This window comes from Dasypus novemcinctus, chromosome 29 (genome assembly GCF_030445035.2).
Source record: "Dasypus novemcinctus isolate mDasNov1 chromosome 29, mDasNov1.1.hap2, whole genome shotgun sequence".
NCBI classification, from domain to species: domain Eukaryota; kingdom Metazoa; phylum Chordata; class Mammalia; order Cingulata; family Dasypodidae; genus Dasypus; species Dasypus novemcinctus.
This window is the reverse complement of record NC_080701.1, coordinates 21,943,520-21,965,414: the sequence shown is the minus strand read 5'-3', so window position 1 is coordinate 21,965,414 and position 21,895 is coordinate 21,943,520. Positions and strand designations below refer to the sequence as shown.

General features: G+C 36.8%; 1 protein-coding gene across 6 annotated transcripts in view; it reads right to left on the bottom strand.

The window, feature by feature from the left end:
• Positions 1-21,895, bottom strand: part of ADAM32 (ADAM metallopeptidase domain 32) — a 269,013-nt gene that overhangs the window by 147,858 nt on the left and 99,260 nt on the right. For all 6 annotated transcript variants that reach the window (XR_011647754.1, XR_009184075.2, XM_058290128.2 and 3 more), the window contains exon 10: positions 15,134-15,215. Coding sequence is in view for 4 of the 6 variants with exons in the window: in XM_058290128.2 (XP_058146111.1) it covers positions 15,134-15,215 (82 nt within the window). In the remaining 2 variants the exon portion in view is untranslated. The remainder of the gene's footprint in view (positions 1-15,133; positions 15,216-21,895) is intronic.

Below are 21,895 nucleotides of genomic sequence, written 5' to 3'. Positions count from 1 at the left end.
GGAATCTAAAACTTCTTTAAAAATTAAAAAATAATAAAATTTTAAAATAATAAAAATTTTAAAATGAGGGCGAGTTTAGAATATTAACAGATAAACAGAAACTGAGAGAGTCTATAACCAAGAGACAGACACTGTAGGAAATACTAAAGGAAGTTCTACAGATTGAAAAGAAAAGACAGGATAAAGAAGCCTGAAAGAATATCTAGAAAGGAAGGTTATATCAGTGGAAGTAACAAAGTGTAAAAAGAGTGGTGAAAATAAGATACGACAGATAATAATAAAACCAAAAGCTCAAAATGGGTGAAGAACTGCCTTTACAGTAATAGCATTGAATATTAATATATTAAACTCCCCAATCAAATACATAGATTGGCAGAATGGATAAGAAAATATGAGCCATCTATATGCTGTCTACAAGAGACTCACCTTAGATCCATGGATAGAAATAGACTGAAAGTGAAAGGATGGGAAAAAAATATTACACACATGCAATAATAAAAATAAAGGTGGAATAGCTATACTCATATTGGATGAAATAGTCTTTAAAAGCAAAGCTTTTGTTAGAGATAAGGAAGGACAAGACATATTAATAAAAGGGACAATTCATTAGGAAGAAATAATCATAAATATATATGTACCTAACCAGAATGCCCCAAATTACAAGAGGCAAACATTGGTAAAACTGAAGGGAGAGGGGGAATTGTGGGAACATGGCCAACAGGGTAGATAGATAAAGCTAAGCTCTCACTAAAACAAATGAGAGGGAACAAGGGGTTGCCTTGTTGACCTGCTTTGGGGTACAGCAGACTAGGACACTGCTCCACAACTCCCAAGAGAGTCAGGAACAGAGAGGAAGAAGTTGAAAGAGCAAGCTGTGAGTTATTGATTCTCCTGACCACTGGGAAGGGCTCCCCTCCCCCACCCCTAAGAAACTGAGTGAGGGTAGAACTCCTGGAGTATCTGACTTAGAGAACAGACTTCTTCCTTCCTGCCAGCTCCTTTAGATACATATAGAGTGGGAGGGTGGTCTGGATCATCTAGGAGGGTACTGGAAAGATAAGGAAGCCAATGGCAAGAAGTGGCATATGTACCCCACACTCAGGACAAAGAGCCTAGGTCCAGCCACCAGCTCCCTCCTCCAAAGGGAGTGTGACTGCAACCTTCCTTAGAGGAGGAGGGGTCTGGGAGGGTGAAGGGTGATTTCTCTACTGTTATTTTAGCCAGCCAAGTACTCCTTGGGTGTTGGAAGGGACCCTGATGTGACAGATAGGGAAGGGGGATCTCCTCAGGCAGGTTGCCATGCCCAGTAGACTAGGGAAAGAGAGGAATTATATCAGAAAGGAGGTAGGGATAAGAGACTAAGCAGCAGGACTGCAGAGAATCTAACCTACCAGAGGGAAAAAGGGCAAATAACCTTCAGAAAGGCGCCCTAGCATAGGAGATGGATTAGCTCAGTGGAAGAATTCCTGAGCTAATATACAAGGTCCCTGGTCCCATCCCCTGCTCCTTTCTGAGAAGTGATACAGGGCTATGAGGCAACCAGCTGAAACTTTATGACAGGGAACATATTGACATTCTCTTGGTATTAGCTTTTCGTGGCTCTCTCATTAAAAAATTTTTTTCTTTTTTCTTTTCCTTATTTTACTCACTAAAAACTGGCTTAAAAAGTGCAGAGGACAGGCTGCAGGTTCTTAATTGGTGAATAGCAGCAGCCCAAGAAGATCCTTAGGGTCATAAGAGAGAAGGCTGTTTTTCCATGTTTATCTTTGTTTTTGTGATCTATTTTTTTTCTGCCTTCTACCTCATATTTTTAAACAAGTAGCTACTATCTTGTTTTCTTGTTGTTGTTTCCCCTTCTTTGTTTCTGTTTTCCTTTTTTTGTTTGTTTGTTTGTATGCCAATTTTCTCTACCTACCCTATATCTTTTATCTCCTTCATCTTTATATTCTGTTTTCTGTTGTTTTTCTTTCATTTCACCTCTTTTCACTTGATCTTCAATTTTTCTTATCCTCCTTCCCTTCTCCCTCCTACTTTCTTTCTTTTCTTTCTTTTTTTTGCTTTTTTCTTTCTTTCTCATTTTTACTTTTTCTTTTCATCTCTTCTCAACATTCTGCCTTTTAAGACATTCTATACTTTTCTATATTCTCTTTCTTGTTTTATTATTTCTATCACACCTTTCTAATCTTATTCCTCTATATGTCTTACTTGGGTTAATTATTCAATTTCCTAGGTCTTGTATGGTCCCTCTCCCACCTTTTACTATTATTACTATTATTCTTTTTCTCTCCCAACCTCTTCCTATTTCTCTGGTCCAAACTTTCTTTTCAAGGGAACATAGACAAAAGCAAGGAAATAGAATAAGAGGAATGAAGTGTCAAAGTGAAACTTTACCACACTCAAAAACAGCAAAATAAAACCATCAAGAGAGAAGCTAATCAACTGAACAAACCTACCAAGGTAAACAGATGCCTAGAAACGAACAAAAAAATTACAAGCCACACCAAGAAACAGGAAGGTATGGCCAGTCCAACAAACAAACTGAAAACCAGGAGGACATGCAGAACATGGAACAACTAATAAGAGCTGTCCAAACAAATATCATTAATCAACTTAATGAAATGAAGGAAGAGATTAAGGATATTAAGAAGACACTGGGAGAACACACTGAAGAAATTGTAAACATATATAAAAAGATAACAGATATGATGGTGATGAATGGCACACTCCAAGAAACAAAAATACACTCTCAGCACCTAACAGCAGATTTGAATGAGTAGAGGAAAGAATTTGTGATGTGGAAGATAGTACATCTGAAATCAAACAGATAGAACAGATAGATAAAATGATAGAAAAAATCCAGCAGGGATATAGGGATTTGAACAACACAAAATACAAAAGCATATGCATTATAGGCATCCCAGAGGGAGAAGAGAAGGGAAAGGGGACAGAAGGGGTGTTGGAGAAAATAACAGCTGAAAATTTCCCAACCCTATAGAAGGAGATGGATGTATATGTCCAGGAAGTGCAACATACCCCAAACAGTATAAATCCAAACTGATTTACTCCAAGACATATTCAATGCTCAAGACAATGAGAAAATCAGCAGCAAGAGAAAAGAGAACCATTACGTACAAGGGAAGCTCAATAATATTAAGTACTGATTTCAATCTGAAACCATGGAAGCAAGAAGATAGTGGTATGACATAAGTAAGGTGCTAAAAAAAAATACTTAAACAGCCAAAAATTCTCTATCCAACAAAGCTAGAGTTGAAAAATGAGGGAGAGTTCAAAATATCCAGATAAATACAAATTAAGAGAGTATACCATTAAGAAACCTGCCATTCAAGAAATACTAAAGGGAGTTCTGCAGGTTGAAAGGAAAAAACAGGAGAGAAAGAGCTGGAGGAAAGTATAAGAAAAAAATTTTAAAAAGAGACAAATAAAAACAACATATCACATACATAAACCCAAAGAAAATATGGCTAATATAAGTAATAATTGACAATAATAACACTCAATGTTAATGGATTAAACTCACCACTCAAGAGACACAGACTGACAGAATGGATAAGGAAATATGACCCATCTATATGCTGTCTACAAGAAACCCACCTTAGACACAGAGATTCAAGGAGACTGAAGGTGAATGGCTGGAAAATAATCTTACAAGCAAACAACAATCGAAAAACGGCAGGAGTAGCTATACTAATATCAGACAAAATAGACTTTATATACAAAACTAATTTAAGAGACAAAGATGGGCACTATATATTAGTAAAATGGGTAATTTTTCAAAAAGAAAGAACAATCATAAACATTTGTGCACCTAACCAGGGCACCTCAAAATACACGAAGCAAACACTGGAAAAACTAAGTGGAGAAATAGATGCCTCTACAATTATAGTGGGGGACTTTAATACACCATTATCACCATTAGACAGAATATTTCAACAGAGAATCAATAAAGAAACAAAGACTTTGAAGAATATATTAGAGAATTGGGTCTCATAGACATATACAGAACATTGCACCCAAATACAGCAGGATGTACTTTCTTCTTGAGTGAAAATGGATCACTCTATCTACAAGATAGACCACATTCTAGGCCACAGAACAACTCTCAGTGAATTCAGAAAGATTGAGATTATACAAAGTAATTTCTCTGACCACAATGGAATGAAGCTGGAAATCAGTAAGGGGCAAAGAACCAGATTAGCCACAAAGATATGGAAGTTAAACACCACACTCTTAGACAAACAGTGGGTCAAGGAGGAGATTTCAAAAGAAATCAGTAACTACCTTGAAACGAATGAAAATGAAAAAAGAACATATCAAAACCTATAGAACTCAGCAAAAGTGATACTGAGAAGGAAATTCATAGCCATAACATATATATCAAAAAAAAAGAAGAGCTAATATGGAAGACCTAACTGCACTCCTAGAGGAATTAGAAAAAGAACAACAAACTAACCCCGAAGGAAGTAGAAAGAAGGAAATAACAAAGCTTAGAGCAGAACTAAATGAAATAGAAAGTTTTAAAGCACTAGAAAAAATAAACAAAACCAAAAGCTGGTTCTTCAAGAATATCAAAAATTTTGACAAATCCTTAGTTAGACTAACAAAGAAAAAAAGAGAAAAGAGGCAAATACACAAAATAAGAAATAAGGAAGGGAATATCACCACTGACCCCACAGAAATAAAGAGTGTCATAAGAGGATACTTTGAAAAATTATAGGCCAACAAGAAGGATAATTTAGAGGAAATGGAAAAATTTTAGAAACACACAAGCAGCCTACATTGACAAAAGAAGAAACTGATGAACTCAACAGACCAATCACAAGTAATAAGATTGAATTAGTCATCAAAAACCTCCAAACTAAGAAGAGCCCAGGACCAGATGGCTTCACAGGTGAATTCTACCAAATATTCCAGAAAGAACACCATCCTGCTTAAACTCTTCCAAAAAATAGAAGTAGAAAGAACATTGCCTAACTCATTCTATGATACCAATTTTACCCCAATACTAAAGCCAAACAAAGATGACACAAAAAAGGAAAATTACAGACCAATCTCTCTAATAATCCTAGATGCTAAAATCCTCAACAAAATACTTGCTAAGTATATTCAACAACACATCAAGCAAATTATACACCAAGATCAAGTGGGTTTCATCCCTGGTATGCAAAGAGGTTCAACATAAGAAAATCAATCAATCAATATAATTTACCACATAAACAGAAGAAAGAAAAAAATCACATGATCATCTCTACAGACACAGAAAAAGCATTCAACAAAACATAGCGACCTTTCCTGATTAAAAAAAAAAAAAAAAAAAAAACACTGCAAAGTATAGGAATGGAAGGAACCTTCCTCAACATGAAAAAAGGGTATATATGAAACACCCACAGCTAACGTCATATACAATGGTGAAATCCTAAAAGCTTTCCCTCTAAGATCAGGAATCCATCTAAGACATGGATACCATTACACTGCTCCTATTTAACACTGTGTTATAAGTACATGGTCAAGCACTTAGGCAAGAAAAAGATATAAAAGGCATCCAAACTGGAAAGGAAGAAGTCAAAATTTCACTATTTGCAGATGACATGATCCTATACATAGAGAGCTCTAAGAAATCTACAACAAAGCTTCTAGAGCTTATAAGTGAGTTCAGTAAAGTAGCAGATTATAAGATCAATGCACAAAAACCAGTAGCATTTCTGTATACCAATAAAAGCAATCTGAGGAGGAAATCAAAAAGAAAAAATCCTGTTTACAATAGCAACTAAAAGAATCAAATACCTAGGAATCAATTTAACTAAAGATGTAAACAACTTATATACAAAAAACTACAAAACATGCTTAAAGGAAATCAAAGACTTAAATAAATGGAAGAACATTCCCTGTTCATGGATGGGAAGACTAAGCATCATTAAGATATCTATCCTACCCAAACTGATCTACAGATCAAATGCAATCCCAATAATAATCAATGCAGCATTTTTTACTGAATTGGAAAAAGTAACTATGAAATTTATTTGGAAGGGAAAGAGGCCAAAGACATATTGAAAAAGAAAAATGAAATCAGAGGAATCACACAGCCTTTCAAACATACTACAAAACTACAGTGTTCAAAACTGCATGGTATTGGCACAAGTATAGACATATTGAGCAATGGAACCAAACTGAGAGTTCTGATACAGACCCTCACATATACCGTCATCTGATACTCAACCAAGCCACCAAGCCTACTCAACTGAAAGAGAATGGCCTCTTCAACAAATGGTGCTTGGAGAACTGGATATCCATATCCAAAAAAATGAGAGATGAACACCATGTCACACCTTATACAAAAGTCAATTAAAGGAGGGAGGGGCAAGATGGCATCAGATTAAGTGCACACTCATCACCTCTCTCGCAAAAAAATGGCTAAGTGGGGGCAAGATCCTGCCCAAGTGACCTGTTTTGGGAACCCACAGAGCAGGAGACTTCAGGACATCGATTTGGAGAAAGCACAAAAATAAGATTAATTGCTCAAGGTAAAACTGTGACTTTCTGGCCCTTGAGGCAAGCCCTGACTCCCACCAGTCACCGAGCCAGAGGAGGCATTTCTCCAAGAGTAGGAAGGTTTTGATGAAGGGTGGAGAGGGGATTTCCTTCTGTGGGTTTGATTGCCTGGTGCGGCGGCTTGCTCGGTCGGTGGCGGTGGGGTCTGGCTGCGGATGAGGGGTCGGTCCAGCTTTGGATGAGGGGTCAGTCCGGCTTGGGACGAGGGGTCAGTCTGGCAGCAGACGAGGGGTCGGTCTCACAGGGGTTGCGCGGTTCAGCTGACGGGGTCGCCCGGAGAAGCGGGCGACGAACTGGGGACAAGGGAGGTCAGGCCCTTGTCGGGGACTCTCAGGACTGGAGGGCGCATGGCAGAAGAACTACCGCGGAGACAAGGTAAACATGCAGGTCCAACTTTATTGAGGAAGTGGCTACAGTTTTATAGGGGCTGGGGAAGGCTGATTGGTTGAAGTTATGCCATGTTCTGATTGGCTGCCGCAAGCAGTTACTGGGGAGAAAGGTCGGTGGGAGGTACTGGAAGGGGGAGGGGTGGTTAGGGATTGGCTGTTGCTGTTGCTGGGGGAAGTGGCAGGGTTTAGGGATTGGTGGCTGCTGTTGCTGGGGTGGAGGGCAGACTTGAGTTTCCCGCCTTGTGCCTGGCTGTTGCTGCTGTTGTTGCTGAAGGCAGACTGGAATTTTTCGCCCTGCGCCTGCTCAGGGAGAAAGAAGAAGAAGGGTGTTGCCTCATAAGGCATCGTGTGGCGCTATCCGGGAGGAGGGGCGGCCGCGGAAGCATGGCTGCCAAGAAGGGGAGACCCGAGGGCACTCTGCGCCCATGCCGAGCTCCCTTCAGGGGTGGCGGTGAGTCCGACCAGCCACCCTATTATGGGGGCAGCGGCTTGGAATTAGGCCTACCGCGGCCGCTCCCCCGCCAGGCCAGCAAACCACACTTCAGCCCGAGGGGTGACCGCAGCCTGGACCCCCTTTTTGAACTTTGAGGAACGTACCAGCTGGCTCTAGGTAGTACCAGGAAGAGGGGAGAGGCAAATCTGCTGAGGCAGCCTGCTTTACCTAATCACCCTGTGATATGGAAAATCGACCTGGGAGTAGGTGGAGTCAGGCAATTAACTAGCCTGGAGCTGAAAACTATCAAAATTTCAACTCTGCTACTTTCCACCTCTTTGTTTAGTCCCCAATTTTTATGGTTTTTTATTTCTAACTCTTCTATTCTGTTTTCTTCTTTTACTAACTTTTTTTTTGGGGGGGTCCTTTCTTTTCTTTTTCCTTTTCTCCTCATCACTCCGGCCTTTTCATTCATTCTATATACTTCTCTATATTCGGTTTCTCATTTCATTGAAGATATTCCACTTTATTCCTATTACTCCACACTGCTCACATGAGTTAAATATTCACTTTCCTAGATTTTAAGAGACAAAGACAGACACTATATATTAGTAAAGTGGGTAAGAATGGCCTCTTTAATAAATGATTGGATATTCATATCCAAAAGAATGAGAGGGATCACCATCTCACACCTTATACAAAAATCAACTCAAGATGGAACAAAGATCTAAATATAAGAGCCAACTGGGTGGCAGACTTCACCCAGTCATTAGGGCGTCCAAATACCACATGGGAGGTCCGTGGTTCAAACCCCGGGCCTCCTTGACCCGTGTGGAGCTGGCCCATGCACAGTGCTGATGTGCGCAAGGAGTGCTGTGCCACGCAGGGGTGTCCCCTGCATAGGGGAGCCCCATGTGCAAGGACTGCGCCCCATAAGGAGAGCTGCCCAGCGCGAAAGAAAGTGCAGCCTGCCCAGGAATGGTGCTGCACACACGGAGAGCTAAAGAACTTGGAAGATAATGTAGGGAAGCACCTACAGAACTTTGTAATAGGAAATGGTTTCATGAACTTCACACCCAAAGCACGAGCAGCAAAAGAAAAAATAAATGGGACCTCCTCAAAATTAAAAGCTTTTGCACTTCAAAGGAGTTTGTCAAGAAAATGAAAAGACATCGTACCCAATGAGAGAAAATACTTGGTAGCCCTATATCTGACAGGAGCCTAATATCCAGCATATATAAAGAAATCCTATATCTTGAAAATAAAAAGACAAGCAACCCATTTTAAAAACTGGCAAGTGATTTGAACAGACACTTCTCCAAAGAAGAAATATAAATGGCTAAAAAGCACATGAAAAAATGCTCAACATCACTAGCTATTAGGGAAATGCAAATCAAATCTATGATGAGATATCATCTTATATCCATTAGACTGGAGGCCATTAAAAAAACAGAAGACTGCAAGTGTTGGAAAGGACATGGAGGAATGGGAACCCTCATCCACTGCAGGTAGGAATGTTGAATGATTCAGACATTGTGGAGGACAGTTTGGTGGTCCCTCCAAAGACTAACTGTAGATCTGCCATTTGATCCAGCAATTCAACTGCTGAGTATATACCCAGAAGAACTGAAAGCAAGGGCACAAACAGACATATGCACACCAATGTTCATTGTGGCATTATTCACTATTGCCAAAAGTTGGAATCAACCCAAATGCCCATCAACAGAGGAATGGTTAAACAAAATGTGGTACACACATGCAATTCAATACTACTCAGCTTTAAGAAGAAATACAGTACTAACACACAGGATAACATGGATGAATCTTGACGAACTTATGTTGAGTGAAGCAAGCCAGGCATTAAAGGACAAATATTACATACGTCATGGATATGAATTAAGCAAATCAAGCAGACTCAGACAGCTAGATGCCCATATAGGTGGTGAAATCTATAATAAGGTGGAAATGAGTAGTTGTGCAGTGAAGGGATATGACAGGGGTGTAGTGATACTATTGGGTGGGGTGGTGCAAGTTTGACAGGGGGTAGGGTGGGAAGTGTGGGTTGGACAGTTCACGGAAGGGGGAAGGGTTGGGGGAGGAAATGGGTGAGCACAGGGGACTGGCAGGTATGTGGTTGAAACTACAGTGTTAGGAGAGCTCTTTTGGCAATATAACAAGGAAATCACCCTACTGGTTTAGGGTGTTCAATGGGTGAGCATTTGAGAGAATGTGTGAGTGATCATTTTGTCATAGTGTGCTGTATCACTGGATGGAGACCCACATAATGAGCATGAAGGAGTTGGCCTGCCACCCTGGGGAGGTCCAATATGTTCTCAAAAGAGGAGTGGGTGTCTCTTAAGAGCATGGGCAGTTCCTAAGAGAGGAGGACAGACCAGTGTGTCAAGCCCTCAGTGTTGTTCCCAGTAACTATGAATGTTGTCCTACAAGGAGTAAAGCCTGGTGGTTACCGTAGGTCTTGAGGGGAGAGGGAGGGAGGAATAGAGTAGATGGAAGAGGAGGTATTTAGGGGGCAATGCAAGTATTTTGCATGATCTTACAATGATAGATACAGGCCATGATGAATTTCATCAAAAATTTATACAAGTGTATGGTCTAGAGTGTAGACCATAATGTAAACCATTGACCATGGTTAATGGCTATGTTTCACTATTAGTACATCAGTTGCAACAAATGTACCATCCACATCTAAAAAGGTTATTGATACAGGAAGGGGCAAAAGGAGGAGGATGTTGGTTATATGGAGCCCCACTGTTCTATATATGACTCTACTGTGACCTAAAACTTCTTTGAAGACAAAATGAAAAAAGAAAGATATTTGGGAAAAAAAATGGATAAAAATATCACTGTACTTAGAAGACAACAGATATTACAGTGATGAAAGGCAAAACATCAAAACATTTTAATATTTTGCATTATTTTTTAATATCCCAATTTTTACATTTTATTTTAGTTTTAGTTTTTCTAAATTATTATGTACTTTATTTCTTACATTTAAACCTATCATTATTATTTCATTTTCCTATTGATTAATAGGAATTATTGCCTATTTGGCAATATTCTTGGCTTCATTTTTTAAGAAGTTTGGACCACAGAAGGGTTACAATTGTAGTAGGGGAGGATCATTGGTGTGGGGTGTCAGTAATGGGAGATACAGGAGAGGAAGTTCTCCTGGGCATATATATAAGGTACATAAATGTGTTCAAATGTTCAACGGGCATTGTCATAGTGGGTGGAGATTCACACAATAACCATAAGTGTATCGAGTTTCCATCCTGGGGAGCTCTGTCACATTCTCTAATGGAACAGCAACAAACCCCCAAGTGCAGGGCAATACTAGTGAAGAAGGACGGTCCACTGATGGACCCTTGATATGGATGATTATGTTTATAAAAGCTTTTCTCTTGAAATTGCACATTAGCCTAGTGCTGTAGGGTGCCTAAGAGTTACCCCCTGAGAGCCTCCATGTTGCTCAAATGTGGCTTCCCTCTAAGTCAAACTCAGTATATAAATACATTACCTTCCCCCACAGCATGGACTCCCAGGATGAGAGTCCCTGGCACTGGAAAGATTACTACCAAGTACCAACTAGCAATGCAACTGGAAAAAAGCCTTGAATAAAAGGGGGAAAATATAAAGACAAATGAGTTTACATGGCTAAGAGATTTCAGTGAGTTGGGAGGTCATTTCAGAGATAATGCTTATGCACATCTCAGCAGGATCTCATAAACTGCCAAGTAGATTCTATCCCCAAATAGGGCAGCTCCTGAGTGCTCCAGAGACACCCAGGTCCTATGGTCATGGCAGATAGCTCTGGAGTTTGGTGCCTTGCCAGTGGGCCCTACTTTGGAGTTTATGCTCCTGAGCGTGATAGAGTTGGACTCCGTTGTGACTTCTCTACACATGCCTCTTCTGCCCTTTCTATTTGAACCTATAGTTGGTGCTGGAGTGGTAGTGGACATCCAAGAGACTTGAATCTTTGGGCTGTCCATGTGCCAGCTAGGCCCTGGGTCTCAGCAGAGTTGCAATACCTATTCTCTAGGTCATGGGACTCACCCAGGACAACTAACACGGAGGTAAGGATGGACAACCACCATACTAAGGACCCAAGAGAGTCTACAACTACAAGCAAGAGAGTCCCATCCATCAGCCATATGGGATCGAGTCCCTTTCTCAATTAGAGGTGGAGTGGGCATCACCACCAGCCCAGAATTCTCAGGATTGGGGAATAGAATATGGACTAGAGTGGACTTACTGTTATTCTACCACAGACTTATTGTGATTCTAGCAATGGAAGAAATTTTATCACTGATGCGGTAACAGTGGCCACTGGAAGTGCTGAAGGCAGGAAGAGGGAAAAAGAGGCATAATATGGCGGCTTTTTTGGGACTTGGAATTGTCCTGAATGACATCGCAACAACAGATACAGGCCACCATACATCCTGCCATAAGCTACAGAATTGAGTGGGAGACAGTATAAACTACAATGTAAACTATAATCCATGCTTAGTGGCATTGCTCCCAAAGAGTTCATCAATAGCAATGAATGTACCACACTATTGAAAGAAGTTGTTAATGTGGGGAAGGGTGGGAGGTGTAGGGAATGGAGCATATATATATAAGGGAATCCCTTATATTTTTGTGTGTAACATTTTGTGTAATCTTAAGTATCTTTTTAAAAAATAAATTTTTTGAAAAGACAACACAATTTTATGCTTTTTATTAGAGATTCATATTAAATGTAAACATGTAGGTTGAAAGTGAAAGGATATAAAGTATATATATACCATTCAAGTAGTAACCAAAAGAAAGCTGGGGTAGCTATACTAATAGCAGATAAAACAGACTTTAAATCAAAAACTGTTACAAGGGACAAAGAAGATAGTGATATATTGGCAAAAGTGTCAATTCAACAAGAAGACATGAAAATCATAAATATATATGTACCTAATGGAAAAGCACTGAAATATATGAAGCAAATATTGATAGATTTGAAGGGAGGAATAAATAGTTCTACATTAATAGTAGAAGACTTCAATATACCACTTTCAATAACACACAGAACATCTAGACAGAACATCACTAAGAAAACAGAAGACCTGAACGATATTCTAAACCAATTAGAGCAGACATATACAGAACATTTCACACCGCCCCCCACCCCCCCCCCCAAAAAAACACATTCTTCTTTAGTTCACCTGGACAATTTTCCAGGATATATCATAAGTCACAAAACAAGTCTCAATAAATTTTAAAACATTGAACTCATACAATGTATTTCTCCAACCATGAGGAAATGAAACCAGAAATCAGTAACAGCAGGGGAAACAGAAAATTCACAAATACATGGAAGTTAAACAACGTACTTTTAAACAACCAATGAGTCAAAGAAGAAATCAGAACAGAAATTAGGAAATCCCTTGAGGTCAGTGAAAATGAAAACACAACATACCAAAACTTATGGGATGCAGCAAAGGCTATAACGTCATGTTTACATTAATAAAGAGAAAAGAACTCAAATCAGAAGCCTAAACTCACAATTGGACGATCTAAAAAAGAAGATGAAACTAAACCCAAAGCAAGGAGGAAGAAGGAAACATCAAGGATTAGAGTGAAGATAAATGGAATATTGAATAAAAAACCAAAAAGGAGAATCAAGAAAACCAAACACTGGTTCCATGAAAAAGATGAATAAAATCAATGAAATTTTAAATAGACTGAAAAGGAGAGAGGACACAAATACTAAAATCAGAAATGAAAGGGGGGCAATACTAAAAGGAGTATAAGAGGATACTATGAACAACAGTATACCAGCAAATTAGATAACCTAGATAAAATAAACAAATTCCTAGAAATACAAAACCTACCTACATTGACTTGAAAAGAAATAAAAGATCTCAACAAACCAATAAATAGCAAAGAAAATATTTGGAAACCACATATCCAGAATATAAAAAGAAATCTTACAATTCAACAAGAAAAAGACAAACACCCATATTTAAGTGGGCCAAAGACTTGAACAGTTATTTCTACAAAAAAAAAAAAAAAAAAAAAAGATATATAAGTAGACAAAAAGCACACGAAAAGATGTTCAACACCATTAGCAATCAGGGAAATGCAAATCAAAACTACAGTGAGATTCCATTTCACACCCACTAGAATGGTTGCTAATATAAAACAAAAACAAACACACAAAAAAAACAGAAAATTATAAATGTTGTAGAGGATGTGAAGAAATAGGAACATTCATTCATTGCTGTTGGCAATATAAAATGGTGGAAGACCATTTGATGGCTCCTCAGAAAGTTAAGTATAGAATTACCATATGACTAGGCAATCTACTTCTAGCTATATACCCAAAAGAATTTAAAGCATGGACTCAAACAGATACTTGCACACCAATGATTCACAATTGACAAAAGATGGAAGCAACCCAAGCATCCATGAATGGATAAACAAAACGATGTATGGACATGCAGTGGAATATTATTCAGCCATAAAAAAAGAATGAACAACATGGATGAACCTTGAAGACACCATGTTGTGTGACATAAGCCAGATGCAGAAGGACAAATATTATATGATCTCACTGATATGTAATAGTTAGAATAAGCAAACTCATAGAGTTAGAATCTAAAATATAGGTTACCAGGGGGTGGGTTGGGGGTAGAGAATAGGAAATTAATACTTAAATTGTACAGAATTTCTATTTAGGTTGATTGTAAAGTTTTGAAAATGGATGGTGGTGATGGTAGCATAATATTGAGTGTAATTAAAAGACCTGAATTATATATGTGAGTCTGGTTAAAAGGAGAATTTTTAGTTCATATATAGGTTATTGGAATAAAAATTAAGCTAAAACATAGGACTGTACAGCACAGTGAACCCTATTTTAAATGATGGGCCATAGTTAATAGTACAATTACAAAAACATTTTTCATAAATTATAACAAATGTACCACATAATGCAAGGTGTTAATAATAGGGTGGTATATGGGGGGAAAATGCACCCTAATATAAACTATGGACTCTAGTTAATAGTACAATTTTAATATTCTTTCATTAATTGTAACAAAGGTACCACACTAATGCAAAGAATTAACACAAGGGGTGTATATGGGAACACTGTATTTTTTTACATGACTTTTCTATAAACCTACAATATCTATAATTAATTTTTTTTAAATTAGTGCTTAAACTTGTTTATAAGAAGAATGAGTAGATAGGAAAATGGTTCAAAAAACTACATCATCTTATAATGGTACATTTATTTGTACCATTGATTTTATATTCAACATAGTATATTTATGAATACTATAAATATTTAAATAAACAAAGTTTCTTTTAAATAGTTTTCCAGGTTCAAAACTTTCAAAGTATTTCTATCATAGTTTTTTTTATTTTATTTTAAAGCTACCTTATATGTAAAAATACTTCCCCAACTTTATGTCTACAGGCAAAACTCTATGTGGTTATAGAAATTTCTTAAGACATAAAAGTGTATTCATGATATTATTGCCACTTGGACTTCCAAATATAGTCAACTGCAACAAGATACATGTTCTATAGAAATATTCAGCCTTCTATATGCTTCAAATTTTTAATAATAATGGAAACAGATGAAATCTCTAAATATAATTCCAAACTGTATAAAACAAAAACTATCATGTTGGATAACTTTTAAATGTGTAAATTTTATGATATAATAAAATTAATTATTACATACCAAAATAATTCCTGCAGAGTAATGGGTAACACACATCTTTCCAGAAAATGTTGCTCCCACATAATCTGGGTAATCCCTATAACTAAATAAATAGGCATACATTTGTAATTAAATTTAACAAACAATTCAAATCTAAGAATTGCTGCTAATAATTTATGTAGGTAGTTCGTAAAATCCTAGTCTGAAGCAAACTGAGGTACAATCTTCACCTGTCATTAATTGTTTGAAATTTGAAAGATATTCTTAACTAAATTAGATTAAACACTCTGAATTTCTAAAATATATCCAATAGATCCAAGTATTTGATGAAATTATCATCCTCTTTACATTTGGCTAAGGATACCAAAGTCTGTGATCAAAGATTTTGATCAAAAACATTTGTGAATGACAGTGACAAAAAAAATGCATTAAAATGTGTTGCTTTCATTTAGTAAAGCTCACAAAATTTTCATAGCAATGGCTTTCTGTTACAACTTAACAATATTACTTTAGCTCTAAGGACACATATAAATGATCATATAATAATAGCGCTATTCTCAGAGCTTTCATAAATTATCCATTTAGTCCTCAAAACAAACCAATGAAATAGATAGTACTTTTATCCCCATTAAACAAATGAAACTATCAGATGGAAAGTAAATCTTTCAAGGTGCATGATTAGTAATTGCTACTGACAGGATTTGAATTTAGACACTCTAAATCCAGACTCATACTCTCAAACACTAAGGTGTTAAGTGCTCCAAACATATACTGCCATCTTTAAAGCTCCCACCAAAACAAACGTGCCAGGATGTGTGCAAAGAAGCTTGGTACTCAATTCTCCAGTTCTGCTGACAAGAATGCAAACAGACACAGAAGAACACACAGTGAATGGACACAGAAAACAGACAAGGGGTGGGGGAGGGGGAAGAGAAATAAAGAAAGAAATCTTTAAAAAAAAAATCTCGATTAGAAATGTCCCCTCTGTCTCAATTGCTCTGTCACGTCACAATTGCACTGTCTCCCCACTGCTGTCTTTATTCTGTCACTTGTTAACTAGTAGTTAACAAGTTCCTGACTCCAAACTTTACTTTCCCATTCCAATGACTACTATTTATACTCTTCACCTAAGGTAGTTCCTCCAACAGATCTCTTAATGACGTCCTAAAACTCTGTGTACAGTCCTTGATGAGATGGCCTCAATAACAGTTATTTTTTACTTCAAATTGTCCACCCCCAACCAGTGTGCAAATCAAATTGGTTTTCAGACCCTACTCTTACCTCTTCAATATTTATTGTATCCTCCTGCAAAGGCTCAGCCCCAGTTCTAATTATGAATTCCATACTCTTTGAAAAGAATTACTGAATTATTTATTTCATACCTTTATTCTAATTATGTTTCCACAACCTGGACTGCTTTTCCATCTCCATTTTCTGCCTACTGAATTTGAACATGCCTAACTCTTCCTTCATATTTCTTCTTAGCACTTATTTAATTTGACTTTTCTGCTGTACATTACTCTCTCTCCCTCTCTTTCCTGCTCTTGCTTTCTCTACTATAAACAGGTAGAAATAATATACTAACATTAATCTTGCTATGTTCATTGAACCCACTCCAGGAATTATAAAAATTGTAAACATCTGCAGTACAGAGACCACAGAGAATTACTGATAATTATCCTATTTTCATACCTATTCTAGGAGCTTACTCACTGTAGATATGCAAATAACAAATGTAACACCCTAATACAAGGTGTTAATAATAGAGTGGTATATGGAAACTCTATATTTTATGCATATTTCTGTAAACCTACAACTTCTCTAACAAAAAATTATTAATAAAAAATAATATCAAGGTATCAAGAAAGTTCAGGGATTCTAATAACACCATAATTTCTATTTTTCTATGGGATAAATTATTTTTCACTAATCTCACTTACATATACTAACACAGTGAAAGTCCAATATCCTATTAAAAGAATGATACATCATGAGGAAGTGAGGTTTTCTAGGAATGCAGGACAAAGTTTAAGGTTGTGAAATATAGTAACATAATTATTTGTATTAAGAGAGCTAAGGAGAATATCATCTTCATAAATGATGAAACGTTATTTTTTAAATTTCATCATAATAGGAAATCTGTGGATATTGACTTACTATTATACACACACACGAAGACATGCACACACAAATACACACACAAAAACTCATACAAACACGTTTCAGCCCAAAAGCCAGCATCATTCTGAATGAGTTAACATTCCCACAAAAGTAGACTGACATGCTCCAAATTACCGTTACTATCACTACATTTTAACATTGTGTTGAAGGCATTGGCCAGAGCAATAAGACTCTATAAAGAAAATGATGATGTAAACTTAAGAAAGAAAGAGGTAAAACTGTATTTTCAGATATTATATGCATGAAAGAACTTGGTAATCAATTTAAGAACTATTTAAAACCATAAAGACATTCAGTAAGATAGTAGGGCATAAATAACATCGATATATAAAACTTAGTAATTTATTTACATACAAACAAAATCTACTCAGTAGATATAATAGAAAAGAAGACCTATTTATAATAGCAATTAAAAAGATAAAATACTTTATCAAAATTATCAATAAATGTGCAAAATCTTTATTAGAGAAACTAACCACTGAAGGACACAGCACACTTGAATAAACAGAAAGACATAACAAGGAGATTTTTTATTTCCATAAATTAATTTATAGATGTAATTTGGTCCTAATAAGAACACCAACATTTTTTAGGGGCAGGACAGATTGATTCTAAAATTCACACAGAAAATAAATGTTAAAAGTTCCTTTTTAACAGGGAGCCTGTGAACTTGAGTTGAAATTCAAAAAAACATTATTCTTGTGGAGACATGTTGGTGTGGGTGTGATATGTTTATTAAATACTATACAGTATAACGTACTTAGTAAGGGGTTTGTGGCAAAGGGGGCTGTGGAACAAAAGATGTTCAGAACCCCTGCTTTATAACCTTGAAGTCGGAAGGTCTTTTGTGTTATGACTTAAAATCCAGAAACCATACAATAAAAGCCTGATAAACTCTGCGTCATTAAAATAAAAATATTTTGTATGGCAATTTTAAAACAAAGGAAACATGCCAGGCCAAAAGACAAATTATGAATTGAGAAAGAAAACTTCTCATAGCCAAGCCAAGAAATTTATGTATTTAAACATTTATTTATCTATCTATATATATCTATCAGTCTCATGAGAGAGAAATGTAAATTAAAACTATATTAAGATACTAAAGTAAAATTTTACCATACATTTTGTGGGCAAGAGTGTGAGAAAACAGACCCTTAACATTATTGATGGGTCTACAAAGTGTTAAGACCAGTGCTAAAATCCAGTATTATATATCCTAATTACAGTAATACCAACCAGCAATCTCATTGTTGGAAATCTACCTCCCAGATACACATTCACATATATAAAATGATACACATATGAGGCTTTTTTAATCACTGGAAGAGTATTTATAATAATAAAATACTGGAAACTACAGCACAATCACATAATGAAGTTTTATATAGGGTTAAGAATAAGAAAGATCTCTATATCCTCATATGAAGAGGACTCTGAAATATATTAAGTGAAACAACAAGATAAAGAATAAGAGTTATATAATATGCTCCCTTTTGTTTAAGGAAGGGGACATAATAAGAATAAATGCATTTATTTGCTTATATTTGCAAAAAGATTACTAAAAGAATAAGCAAGTCACTAATAAAAAAATGGTTTGAATCCTTGGGGCCAGGAAGCAAAGGATGGATGTGATAGACTAGAAGTAATAATTTTTTAATTATGGTTTTGATTTTGGGAAATGAAAAGTCATTTTATGCTTTTATAAGGACTTGTTCATGAATATTCATGATAGTTTTATTCATATCACCACAAATTTTAAATGGCCACCAAGAGGAAAATGGATAAACATTCAGTGACATAGCTATTTGATATCAAATTCAGTGATAAAAAGAGTGAACTACTGATTCACAGTTTTGAAAACTAAGTTAAATAAATGAATCTAATACAATTTAAATTTGTATGGCAATCTGAGATTATTTATGAATCTCCCCAAGAAAGGATTGTTTGTAAACTAATCTATTCCACTGGGTGTGATACCCTTTGATTTTAGTAGATTCAGCTGAGGAGTCTGATTAAATTATGTTAAAATTATGGCTTTGATTTGACTGTCAGTAGGGCATGACTGTGGTAGAGTACTCACCCCCTTGGCGGGCTGATATAAATGGACACTCACTCAAGAAGACACACAGAAGATGAGATAGCTCTGTCATTTTCTTTGTGGGGAACCAAGGAGAGATAGTTGTGACAGGACTTGAATCTGGTTGTTCAGCAAGCACAAGGAATTATAAGAATATAAAATGCAGGAACTGGACGTGGCTCAACTGATAGAGCATCTGCCTACCACATGGGAGGTCCAGGGTTCAAACCCAGGGCCTCTTGACCCGTGTGGTGAGTTGGCCCATGTGCAGTGCTGATGCATGCAAAGAGTGCTGTGCCACACAAGGGTGTCCCCCACATAGGGGAGCCCCACATGCAAGGAGTGTGCCCCACAAGGAGAACCACCCTGCACAAAAAAGGCACAGCCTGCCAAGGAGTGGTGCTGCACACACACAGAGATGATGCAGCAAACTGATGCAACGAAAAGAGACACAGATTCCCGGTGCGGCTGACAAGAATGCAAACAGACACAGAAGAACACACAACAAATGGACACAGAGAGCAGACAATGGGGGGGGGGGGGGGTGAATAAATAAATAAATCTTAAAAAATAAAAAAGAATTCTTTTGCTCCCCTGAAATTTCCTATGAAATCCAAGCCCTTAGCAATCTCTGATCTGTTTTTGGTGATTATATTTTATGTTTTCCAGAGTATCATGTATTTATTATGGGGGTGTGTGTGTTTGTGTGTGGTTTCTTTCACTCAGCAAAATGCATCTGAGATTTATCATTGTGTTGTGTGTATTAATATTTATTTTTTATTACTGACCAGAAGTCCAATAAATAACCATTTGTTTGTCCATTTGCCAATAAGGACATGTGGATTATTTCCAGCTTTGGATGGTTTTATTTTTAACATAAGGTCTTATTTTACTTGAGTAAATACATCAGAGTGGGATTACTAGACCATATGGTAAGTGTAGGTTCATTTTTTTAGAGAAGTTTGGGTTTACAGAGCAATCCAGCACAAGATTCCATACACCACCCCACCACCAACACCTCACTTTGGTGTGGAACATTTGCTATAATTGATGACAGCATATTTTTATAATTGGCCTATTAACTAAAGTCCATGGTTTAACTTTGAGTCCACTGCTGGTGTAGTATTATTCCATGGTTGTTGTTTTTTAAACTTTACTCTATTACCATACATACAATCTAATATTTTCCCTTTTATTCATATTCCGATATATATTTCATTGCTGTTGTGTTCACAATGTTGTAATGCTATCACAACGACCCATTGCCAAAACATTTCCATCATTCCTAATAGGAACCCTATAAACTTTAGGCCTCAAATTCCTATTCCCTAGCCCCAATCCACCCTCTGGTAATCTATATTCTAGTTTCTAACTCAGTGCATTTGCTTACTCTAATAGTTTCAAATCAGCAAGATAACACAATATTGTTCTTTCATGTCTAGCTTTTTTCATTCAACATGATGTCTTTAAAGTTCATCCATGTTGTGGTATGCATCAAGACTTGAATCCTTTAAACAGCTGAGTAATATTCCATTGTACGTATATATAACAATTTGTTTATCCATTCTTCTGTTAATGGAAATGGATTGCTTCCATCTTTGGGCAATGATGAATAGTGCTGCTATGAACACTGGTATGAAAATACCTACTTGAGTCCATACTTTCAATTATTTTGTGTATACACAGAGTAGTGGGATTGCCACATCATATGGTAGTTCTAGACTTAGCATTCTAAATAACCACCACACTGTCTTCCAAAGTAGCAACACCATTTCACCAGCAATGACTGAGTGTTCCTATTTCTCCACATCCTCTCCAACACTTGTCATTTTCAGTGTTTTTTTGATAGAAGCCATTCTATTGGACATGAAATGGTATCTCATGATTTTGATTTGCATTTTCCTGATGACAAATGATGCTGAGCATCTTTTCATATGCTTTCTAGCCATTTGTATATCTTCTTCAGAAAGATGTCTATACAAGCATATTGTCCACTTTTTAAATTGTTTGCCTGTATTTTTGTTGTGAAGTTGAAGGATTTTTAACATATTCTGCATAGTAATCCTTTATCAGATATGTGATTTTCAAATATTTTCTCCCATTGTAGGTTAGCATTTTACTTTGAGGCACAAAAGTTTTTCATTTTAATGAGGTCTCATTTATTTATTTATTTATTTATCCTTTGGTGGCTTATACTTTCGGTCCTGAAGATGCTTCCCTACATTTTTTTCTAGTATTTTGATAGTTCTAGCTCTAATATTTAGATCTTTGATCCATTTTAAATTGATTTTTGTATACAGTGAGCGGTGGGGGTCCTTCTTCTTTTTTTGCAAATGGAGATCCAGTTTTCTTAGCTCCATTTATTGAGGAGGCTATTATTACCCAATTGTGTGGCCTTTGCACCTTGTCAAAAATCACTTGGCATGGATTGTAGGAACATGGCCATCGGATTAGGCAGATAAGGCTCAGCTCTCACTAAAACAATGGAGAAAGAACCAAAGCCTGCCTTGGGGATATGCTTTGGG